This window comes from Ricinus communis, chromosome 6 (assembly GCF_019578655.1).
Source record: "Ricinus communis isolate WT05 ecotype wild-type chromosome 6, ASM1957865v1, whole genome shotgun sequence".
Classification (NCBI taxonomy): Eukaryota; Viridiplantae; Streptophyta; class Magnoliopsida; order Malpighiales; family Euphorbiaceae; genus Ricinus; species Ricinus communis.
Window position 1 is genome coordinate 14,841,951 of NC_063261.1, and position 11,778 is coordinate 14,853,728.

At 27.6% G+C, this 11,778-nt stretch overlaps 2 protein-coding genes across 2 annotated transcripts; both read left to right on the forward strand.

The window, feature by feature from the left end:
- The first annotated feature begins 262 nt into the window (after window positions 1-262).
- LOC8288411 (basic blue protein-like) lies at window positions 263-1,925 on the forward strand. The gene is made up of 2 exons (XM_048375446.1): window positions 263-557; window positions 1,424-1,925. The coding sequence occupies exons 1-2, from the start codon at window positions 383-385 to the stop codon at window positions 1,618-1,620; spliced, it is 372 nt and encodes a 123-aa protein (XP_048231403.1). The 5' UTR covers window positions 263-382; the 3' UTR covers window positions 1,621-1,925.
- A 2,634-nt stretch (window positions 1,926-4,559) lies between these two features.
- Window positions 4,560-5,488, forward strand: LOC8288409 (basic blue protein). Its single transcript, XM_002528563.4, has 2 exons — window positions 4,560-4,791; window positions 5,096-5,488. Exons 1-2 carry the CDS (start codon window positions 4,605-4,607, stop codon window positions 5,311-5,313), a joined length of 405 nt encoding a protein of 134 aa, XP_002528609.2. The 5' UTR covers window positions 4,560-4,604; the 3' UTR covers window positions 5,314-5,488.
- Window positions 5,489-11,778: the final 6,290 nt, after the last annotated feature.

Consider the following 11,778-nt stretch of genomic DNA (forward strand, 5'->3'; position numbering starts at 1 on the left):
CTAGCCTTTGCAAATAAAAGATCAAATGGCCAACTACTCATAGATATTCCTTGTCTTAGAAAATTCAAATGTTGAAGACTAATACTCCTTTTTGTTTTATAATTCCTGCCCCATGTCTCAATTTCTTAATACTATTCAAACAAACATAATGACACTGACCAAACCCACATTTACACCTTTGTGTCAAAATCTTGAATAATAGACCCCACTTTCTATCCTCAACAACCTCCATTAAAAGGGCCAACTCCCCAGCTCAGTCCTTTACTCCTCCCTTACTCAGAGACATATACATTACAATATATACAGACACACAGACACACTAAGGCATAGGCTTTAGCTAATACTAGTCTTCTTCTTTTGTGCATTAGATCATCAGAAAAGAATGGCTGATAAGGGAAGAGGCAGTGCAATGGTAGCTATGATGATGCTGTGCATGCTGATATTCCATTTTGAGATGGGTAGTGCAGCAACTTATATTGTTGGTGGTTCTAATGGTTGGACCTTTAATCTTGCTGCCTGGCCTAAAGGAAAGCGCTTTAGGGCTGGTGATATACTTGGTATAACTCTACTTTCATGTTCTATTTATACTTCTGTTGCCTTTGGCTGTTGTTTTATTTTATTTTGTCATACTCTCATCAACACCTCATCTGGTAATTTTAGTTTCCAAGAAGTTTGGACTAAGAGAATCAACCATATAAGAAGAGTAGATGAGTCATGTTTCAAGATTTGTGTTTTCCTATATTATCTAAACATAATTGGAACAAGTTTTAGTTGGAGCAAATTTTCAGAATCTTGAATATTATTTTGTTGCCAGTATCTCATAAAAGCTAGTTTGGCATAAATTTTATAGATCGATTTTTGATTTTTTTTTTAAATTTTTCTATTAGTTTTTTGAAACTAATTTTTTAAAAAAGGTTAGAAAATTCAATTTTTTAAAAGTCATTTCAAAAATAAACTCTAATGTGAAAAGCTGTGCCAAACATGAGTTTAAAGCAGTAACATTAGTTAAGCTTAAACGCTTGATTTTGTAACTATTAAAATTTATATATATATATGCGACATAAGGGGTTGCAAAGTCATCATCCATGTCTTTTACTTGATCTTTAAAAGAAATAATACAAAAAGAACTCTTCTAGCCTTTTCAGAGAAACAATGAAGGAGAAAAGAAAAAGAAAAAAAAGAAGAAAAGATCTTTCTGATTTTCTGTCTTTGCTATATGGCAGCAGATTTGTTTTTATTACCTCATTTTTACCAGTAAAAGTACAAAAACAAAAAGAATCAAATATGGTAACTTATGGTATCGGTGCAAACCCTGATGTCCTCTTCCCTCAAGTGGGGGGGAAAAGTTCCATATGAGCATATGATATGCAGTGATATATCACTATATAGTGGGCATTAATTGATATGTTGATTAATCTTGCAGTATTCAACTACAGTCCTGCAGCCCACAATGTGGTAGCAGTAAACAGGGTTGGTTATGATTCATGCACAGGTCCTAAAGGTAAAGTCTATAGATCAGGAAAAGATAGAATTAAGCTTGTGAAGGGACAAAACTTCTTCATCTGCAGCTTTGCTGGCCATTGTCAAGCTGGAATGAAAATAGCCATTAATGCCCTGTGATCGATCATCTCTTATGATTTTATATATGTGATCTTAGAAAAAGAAAAGGGTCAGTATTTATGTGTTTGGTGTGGAGGTGTTTACTATTTTGCTTTTATTTTGTGGGAGTGTGGTGCAATAATAATAATAATAGTGTTACAAAATAAATGGGGATCAATTAAAGATTGGGAGTGAACTTCATAGCTTTCATGGGATCTTGTATTGTGCTTCTAATTAAATGTTAGTTTTCTCCAAACTTTTAGAAACTTATAAAGTATATTCAGCGCATCAGTTATTCATAGAAATATTTACCCACAATTTGTTAATCATTATTTATTATTTTTGGGATTTCTATGATTCTCTTTTATCGATATTTTGATTTCGTGCTTAGAGTTTGAATATTCTCTTATGAATAGGTTCATATAATCTAGTGGATAACTTTAAATAGTGAAAAAATTTCTTGTTGACAATTTTGTAATTACATTCATCTAAAGATTGAAAAATCAGTTTATGATTTAAAATAGTCACTAAAAATATATTAATTATAAAATTATAAATTAAAAAATTCTATCAATGCCATTAAAAGATATAAATATAAATTTTTATTATTAGAGTGAAATATTTTTTTGATATATTTATTTGATTGTAATTATTCTTAATTTAATCATTGATCTAAATATAATTTTCTTATTTTGTAGATAAAAATAAATGGTATAATCAGTCGAATCTAGTTTTAAAGGATACAAGTTTGGGCTTGAAATTCAATAGATGAGCTAAACTTTAAAAAGTTAAAAATAAAACTCGAATTTAATCCAAATTAATGAGCTTGAACTTATTAAAACTTAGTTCGAGTCTAATGAAGTTTGAATAATAAATTTAATTTTTTAAAATATTTAATTATTAAATTTAAATTAATTAAATAATCTTATTATAAACACCTAATTATCTATATTTATATGAAATTATATATTTTTAAATATCTATTATATAATATAATGCACAAGAACTACATTTATAAATATAAACTTAAATATAAATATTAGTTTTGTTTATAAAATTATGTTAAATAAAAAAGTTTTATTATATATTATACACGATAATGGGATAAATTAAAAAGTTTTAAATTTTACTTATTACACAACAGTTATACTTTTCCTTTTTTTAAGTCTAAGCTCAATTAGGTACATGAAACAGCTCAAGCCAAATATTATGGAGTTTAAGTTTTAATCGAGTGGATTCTTATTTCAAATGGTACAAAAATTATTAAATATGTATCCAACTGGTACTATTTTTTAATTTTTTTTAATTGGTACCTAATCTTTAATTTTGATTTCCGTAAGAAATAGAAAATAGTTTTCTGCCAATTTTAATTGATGTAGTAACCAGAATCAGTATATTCATTTATATTTCACACATCAACATAAAAGGTTTGCCACCTTAATGGACAATATTGTAAATTGAAAACTTAGGTTATTATAAATTTACCTAAACTTAAAAACCCTAAGCTCGAGGTAACTGTCTTCTACCTCTCTCCATTCCTCGTCATCTCTCTTTTCTAATTTATCTCTACTAAACCTAAATTAAAGCAAATACCCAGCAACTCTTTCGAATGTATGGATATGGAGAATGAATCAAGTGAGTTGCTTGATGGTGGAGATATAATAGCTAGAATACAAGTTTTTTGCTGTGGCTGTAATAATCAGCCTCGTCTAAGAATCTCGAGGACTAAAAGAAATCTTGGTAGCAAATTCTAGGGATGCCCTTATATTAACATGAGTTAGTTGAAATTGATTATATTGTTTATAATATTTGTTTTTTTAAAAGAGTTTCCTTATTGTTTGGAGGGTTTAAGTTTCGACTTTTTTTTTTGTGGCACGATGAATGGTTAATAAGAGAGAGTGTGATGGAGCTAACAAAACTTAGGAGGCTAAATTCGATGATTTAGAGGTTTTAGACCGAAATTTCTGATACTGCTTTAAGTGAAAACTTAAGGCGTTAAAGAGAAAAATTAACTTGAAGATGGAAATTGATATCATGAAATCGAAATTGGAAAAGACAAAAGAGGCCCTTGAATTCTGGTCAATGTAGAAATCATTTTTATGATTTCATATAGCCAATGACTGTCCAAAATAAACTATCAAATTTACAATGAAATAGATATTCATTCTTTTAAAATAAAGTAACAAGGTAATAAAAACTAATTAATACTGACAAATAATGTCAATAATGGTGTCAAACATCAACGGGTTACCAAAATCAAGGAGAAGGAATATCTTTAGTATTTAATGTTTTTTCAAACTTTCCATAATTCTAAATATGTAAAGTTTTGGGAAAAAAATTGAATTGGAATGAAAAAAAAAATTAAGAAAAAGAAATTATAAAATAGTTATAAACTGTACAGCTTCCAAATACATGTGTCAAGATTTCTTTTCCTAAGACAAGTACATTTTTAGTATTTTTGGGACTGGTTTAGCCCTATTTAACAGGCTTATATATATATATATATATATTGTAACCTAAATATATAATCTACTCGTCATTATATAATTAGTTTAATTTTTTTCCTTTTCAAGTTATGAAGGCTCTATATTCTGTTTTCTTTTTAAGAGAAAAAGAACAAAGGCCTTATATGTTAGGTGATGGATATTTATCCTTTTATAGAACAAGGAAAACAAAAGAAGAAAATTGATAGTAGGAATAACTACCAATCATACATATATATGTACACCATCGTTCGTTAAGAAAGGAAAGAATCATGGTATAGAAAAGGACACATTGATACTCGATGGACTCTTCCCATCAATTTGGGAACTATATAAGACAATTCCATCTAAAATCTGGGATCTTAACAAAATTGGATTTTAATTAAAATTAAGAAGATCATAATCCCTTACATATATATGTATATATAAAGGGCGAATACCATTGATCAAAACAGAAGATATTGCTACAAAGAAAAGCAAGAGAGAGAGAGAGAGAAAACATTTTTGGTTTAAATTAAGGAAATGGCTGCTGCAAAAGGGGTTGTAGTTTTTTCTACATTTATGTTATTTTCTATTTTGTTTCATTGCAGCGGAGTTCATGCTAGACTTCCTGCCATCTATAGAGTTGGAGATGGCTTTGGTTGGTCTCCAACCACAAGCATGGAAGTTTGGCCCCAGGGGAAAAAATTTTATGCTGGTGACATACTCGGTAATGCATTTTCTTTTGTTCTTTTTGTCCATTATTTCGTGCAACAGTCCCTCCTATTTGATAGAACATGATTCCATGATGGTGAATCGAATGGGAATTGCAGTATTCATATCGATTTACTTAATGATTATGCTTTCAAATGCCAAGAAGATATTTAGGTTTTGAACTTATTGGTTATTTAACATATAAAGCTGATTATCTTGGACTGATAAAAATCTTAAAATTCAAGTTCAATGCCTCATTTTATATGGATACTATTTTGAGCAGTGTTCCTCTTAGAATGAATCATGGGTTTTTGTTGCAGTGTTCAAGTATGATGACCAGTTATATAATGTGGTGGTGGATGATAAAGAAGGACATGACACATGCACAGTTTCGGAAAAGTCTGTGACATATGATTCAGGAAATGACCGGATTGAGCTTGTTTATGGACACAATTACTTCATCTGCGGTAATCCTGATGATTGCCAAGCTGGCATGAAGATGGTTGTCTATGCGGAGGCCCCGCCGCCACTCCATTGAAGCCATTATATATATGTGGCGCATTTTAAGGATATTATGTAGTATGTGCTTGGAGAGCACAATCTCAGTATTATTTGTGCTAAAATCTAAGGAAGGTGTAGTTCTTTTTTTGTTTGGCATATTAGGGTTACCAAAAATGCAGCAATAAAAATTTAAATATTTTGTCTTGTCCTCAGGATTCCAAAGTCACGTTGAATATTTTGCTTGAAATTTTATTTTACAATTAAGTGATTCTAAAATATAGATTATTTTTTTATAATCTTAAATAAAGATTATGGCAATTGAAACAATTGATTTAAGAGAGTGTTTAAACGTTGATTTTCTTTTAAAGCTGAGATTTGAAACCTTGACAACTTTTCATGTGGAAGTAAATATTCATTCTTGAAATGTGTCATTTTAGGGTTTAAACCATTAATACTTAAAAAAGAAAGAAAGAAGAAAGTGATTAATTATGGAAGTACGCAGAAGGGTAATATTCGGCCATGAGTATTTGTGATGCTTGATTCCGCAATCTTCAATAAAATCTCCTTCCCTGCTTTCCAGGATAATCAAAAGATATTTAATAAAATTTATAAAATATTTAAAACATAATTAACAATAACTATGATATTTAAATAGAATACTTGGATGAAAAATTATTAAAATGAGTGAAAGTATGTGGCACGCATTAGCTTCATATACAAATAATTGCTGAAAGTGTCTCAGAAATGCCACTTTTAAACTGTTTAAGTAGTTAAACAAAAAAAAATTAAGAATTAAGATCCCATTTGCAAAACGAGTAAAAGTAGATGTCTGATATTATAAATACATATCGTGTGACTGTTTTATGATTATATTAGATATATGCACGAATTAATTCTCATAATTAAAATGATATATTTAAATAAATTTATAGAATTAATTAAAATAAAATTTTATACAAACATATACAAGACCACATAAAATAGAGAATAGTAAAGAGATGTAAAAGATAAAGAGCAAAAAACTAGTAAGTATTTTATTAAAATGGACTTACCTTGAAAAAAGAAAAGTCATGTTAGAAAAGAACACTGAGAATAAAAAAAATCAAAATTAAGGTGTTTTGAGATATTAAAGAAATTGAGAAAAACTTATGGTTAAAAATATACAAGATAATAATAAAAATATTTAATGTATTTGAAAGTCATGGAATGCAAAGAGATCCAAAAGAGTTTGAAGAAAATGAAAAGATAAATAAAATATTTTAAGTGTTAAGTTATAGCAATTTATATATTACAAATTATTTCTGTTGTAAGAGTTAAATTTTTTTTATTTATTTAAAAGTTATAGAAAACAAAGAGATATGAAATAGCTTGAAAAAATGAAAAAAGATAAATACAATATTTTAAAATGTTAAATTATAGAGCTTATATGTTAATGATTATTTATGTAATGTAATCTCATAATTATATAATTATTATTTTTTATAAATGTTAAGTGTCAATTATTTTATGAAAAAAATCAAATGTCATAATTAAGATGTTGTAAGTTATAATGCCACACTAAAATATGTTGAAATAGGTATATTTTTTTGAGAATATAAAAAATATATTTACAAATTTTATTGTCTTTAATGTAAAATAGAGAAAGTAATACATATTCCGATAGGAGAAATTAAAACTCCATCCGATTTGCGTGTAAGCAAACTGGGTTGCTAGTTGATGAGAATAATGTCACTAGAGAATATCTAATTAAAAGAAAAATAAAACAATGAGGAATACATCAAAACTAAAATATTAAAATAATAATATATTAAATGCCTACCCTTCTTGATAATATATTTTAACCTTCCTCATTTTAAATTAAAGTTTAAAAATACAATCTATGCCAAAAATGTCTTTTTTCTCACCTGTTTTATTTTGATGTCAAACAGAATTTATTGAAAATGGCCAAAATTGTTATAAGAAATAGTAAAATGCTAGACTGCCAAATATTAAAACCAACATTGCTAAATCTCACAATTTTGTCCTTTTGGCTTTGGCCTCCCACTGGCCCCACGGTATTATCTGTTTTAGCTCTTCACTGGCCTCACGATTTTATCCTTTTGGCTTTGGCCTCCTACTGGGTTCACGGTATTGTCCGCTTTGACTCTCCACTAGCCTTATGGTTTTGTACCTCTAGTTTGGCCTCCCACTGGGCTCACGGTATTGTCCGCTTTGGCTCTCCACTGGTCTCACGGTTTTGTCCCTTTGGCTTTGGTCTCCCACTGGGCTCACTGTTTTGTCTCTTTGGCGGGTTCGAGAACTTCCTAAGAGGTCACCTATCCTGAAATTTTTTCAAAAAAAATATATTTAATTAGAGTTTCTATGACTCTATAGCCAAACAACCAAATGACGCCTCATGTGATTAGTCTCAACTCTTTACATATATGTTATTAACCATTCACAGCCCCGTTTCAATATGCAATTTGATTCATGTACCCCCGGATATCCTATGCTTGCCCGATGTTCACTTCCTGTCCTCATTCTCTAGGTCAAATTGTCACAATTACTTATAAAAAAGAGAAAGATAAATTATATACCGCAATGATATATCACCAAATAATAACAATAAAAAAAGAAATAAAATTAAAAAAAATATGATTAATTAAAACCAACCTTTACAAAATCACAGGTCTTATCCACTTGCAATGTATATTAGTATGTGTGGAGCAACAAAGGCAATAAAGTTCTAAAGAATGAAAACAGCAACCCAAAAAAATTATAGAGAATTTCTTAGAGCCATAGTGATTGATAGACAATTAAAGCTGCAAGCAAAGCAACAGGAAAAAATAAAGTAACCATCTTTAAGATTTTCTAAGAAAATAGAGAGATCAATCGATCAAGAGGCTAATCTCTATGTTTAGGCCACTAGCTAAAAGTAAAACTGAGTAGAAGAATTATGGTGATTCAAACCAGACATGGCGACAAATAAAGCTAAGGAGTCCAATCAAAGCCCTCGAGTATCAAAGAAGACCCTAAACAAAAACAAAAAAAACCATGATACACACATGATTTTGTACACTTACAACTGTAGGTTGGAAAGCAAAATAAACATTAATCAATTAAATTCCCAGAAAAAATTAAAACTCCTTCAGTATTATCATGCTTTGGTAACAAGTGAAGGGATCCCGAAAGAATAGGAAGAAAGATAGCCTTCCAAAGTTCCACCCAAGGATGAAGGAAATAATACAGCAAGGAAAAAGAAAATTCAGTTCAATTTCCCAAACCCAAACAAGAAAAATAGTCAGTTGAATTACCACCAATGGAGGAGAAGTTACATAAATAAAGGAGAATTAGAGTGATAAAGAGAAGAAGAAGTGTCCCACAATTTTGAGGGAAATTGCATGAATAAAAGCTAGGGAGAGAATTAGAGAGAGACATAGAGAAGATGAAGAAGTGTGCCACAATTTGGGTCTCTTTTTTTAAACTAATGCAAAAGTTATAGAGGAAATTATGAGTAAAATCAATAAAATCCGATTTGATTACAATTTAGACAATGCAAAAAAATGGAATAGAATAAATGACTAGAAGTGAAAGAAAGTAAATGAGATAATGAGATTATAAGGGTTTTTTTTTTTTTTTTCTGAGAATAGGAGGTTAAAAGTTAAATAAGGAGAAAGAGTTATATGTAGAAAAAAAAAGAATGATGAAAGAATATGAAAGAGTGGGAGATAGAAATTTTGAATTGACTATATTAAAGTTGTTAATTACTTTGATTTAGATTTAAGAGAATCTCTAAGTAAAAGAAATCATAAAAAATAGTGAGAAATGCTATATATATATGATCTGTGACTAGAATTGAATAATTTTATACTTTATATATGATTTGTGAAAATAAATTTGTACATATCATAGGCAACTTGATAATATAAAAGTCACATCCTACATTCAATCATAAAAATACTATCATAGCACAATTTCAAAACATCAAATGAAAATAATATGCTATATAGATATTTAATTTTTTAATTATTAAATTAAATATAATTAATATATAATTATTAACAAAAACAATTTTAATTACTTAAATATTATTTGAATACTTCCAATGAATAAGTAGTTTGAAAATTATACATATATTGAATAAAAAAATATAAATAAAAAAGTGCATGTAAAGAAGTTATAACATTTCGTTTGACTTGATTAAAAATACAATAAAAATATTATTTTATTTTGAATAGAAGTATATATTTAGGATTATATATATATATATATATATATATATATATATATATATATATATTTATATTTATATATATATAAGTATTGACAAAAATGTAAAGAAAAAACTTTATTCATGTTAAAGAGAAAAAAAAACTTCAAATGAAGAGTCATAAGAAATTAACAATGTAAGATTTTTTATAATTATTGAAGTATTTAATAATATATGCAATGGAATATACTGTCAAATCATAAGTAATGAAAAGTTATCTGATGGTTAATAAAAAGTTATCTGAATTATTTATTTAAATTTTCTTTATATAAATTAAACTCATCAAAATGCAAAAAAATTTATAAAAAAAACTGACAAAAAGAGAGAAATAAATATAGATTTTCAAGCAAATAACTCAAAAAATTTGAAAAAAGACTTAAGAAATTAAATAGTAGCTTTCCTATTGTCTAGCATTATAGTTAAAATTCAAACTTTGTGACAGTACTTTTAATTTGATACATTAAATAGTTTTTACCTATATCAAGTTTATATACAGCAAAGAATAAAAAAATGAAATATATATATGAATATTTTATATTTCGAATTAAATGATATTTAATTATTTAAATATAATGTGAATATCGATTATTTGTTAATCTAATATATTAATAAAGATATATATTCAAATTAATGTTATATTTGGTTAAAGTATATTAAAAAATTTATTTTGTCTAAAAAAAAGAATATATGATAGAAAAAGTAAAATGAGAATAATAAAATTGAAATATATATTTCGATATTATAAAATATATTGACTTACTATTATAAAATTTATTTAAAATTTTTATCTATTTTATTAAAATTTAGTTTAACTATAACCGATTATATAAATTTAATTATATAAAATTTTAAATTAATTTTTATTTATTCAAAGTATATAAATAAATTCTATAAATTTGATAAATTTAAACTAAATATAATTTAAATTATTTCTAAGATTTGGAAATTGAGTTGTGTGGGGGGGAATTTTGGCAATGTTCAAATTCTGCGGCATGCACGTCAATGGACCCTCCAAAAAGATTACTCTATAATCTTAGATCAACGATAGATAGAAAAGCTTAATAATGAAGAACTCCTATTTGAGAGCAGCGTCATCTGAGCTCACGATGACCAAGAAAGATGTAGCTTGCTAATACTTTAGGCTGATTTATATATAAGTAATGTACAAAATGAATGAATATGGCAGACTAAGATGGATGCAATATATACACTGAATATTATTACTATTTCCAAGCATAGTGCTGTGAGGAATCCTAAGGCTAGGTACAAGGTGAGACTTTCAGGAGGCGCACACACACTACGAGCCAATTGCACAAGGACAGGCATTAACCTGGAATATCACAAGTGGAAACTTTAAACATGCCAAGCCAACATCTCCCCCATCATTACATTTCCAAAGTAAAAGTCCAATGGTTTGCCAAACAAAGTGCAAAAAACATTCATATTCATACTGCCTTTTTTTGGTCGGTTGACTTGCGCTATATATATATATATATATATATATATATATATATATATATATATATATATATATATTCAGAAGAGTTTGAATATTTTTCTTCTATTCCAAAGAGACTTTATGGAATGAGATCATCTTGTTCTGATAAGAGAAATTCTATATCTTCTTCAAATGAACTTATTAGAGACATGGACATGCTAACTTATTGGACCATCCTTGCTGATTAATAGTTGTGTATCCACTGTAATTAATTTTATATTTATTCTTTGCAACTATAAGACAAAACTCTACTGTGTATCATAACTCTTATACACTGTTATAAAAGCTCTTCAAATATTAAATTATACTTGAAGAGAACTCCTACATTAGTAAAAATTAGATTTATTCTAATATAATCTAAGAGCGCATAGATGAGATGGTAAAAATCTTTTCTAACTTAATCAAAGTTTCGAGTTCGATCTTTGGATATGCAGCTGCGCTAAAACTCTTAAGGGAGTGCTTTACTACCCGTAAGTGTTCTATCTAGCATACTCTAAATTAATTCTAGATATATATATATATATATAAAAAATAGATTCGTTTTTTTTTTTTTTTTGGTAGAAATTAGAAATTGAAATAGAATTATTATTAGCATAAATTTTTTTATAGTATTCCTTAATAATGTAAGAGTTATGAAGTTGTGTGAGAGTGAAAGGAGTTTTCAATCTTTTTTATATAAAATTAAAAATATAATATTCTCAAATTTCTCATAGTAGAAATGTATCTATCTTTATAAACCTAATGAAATATCTCGT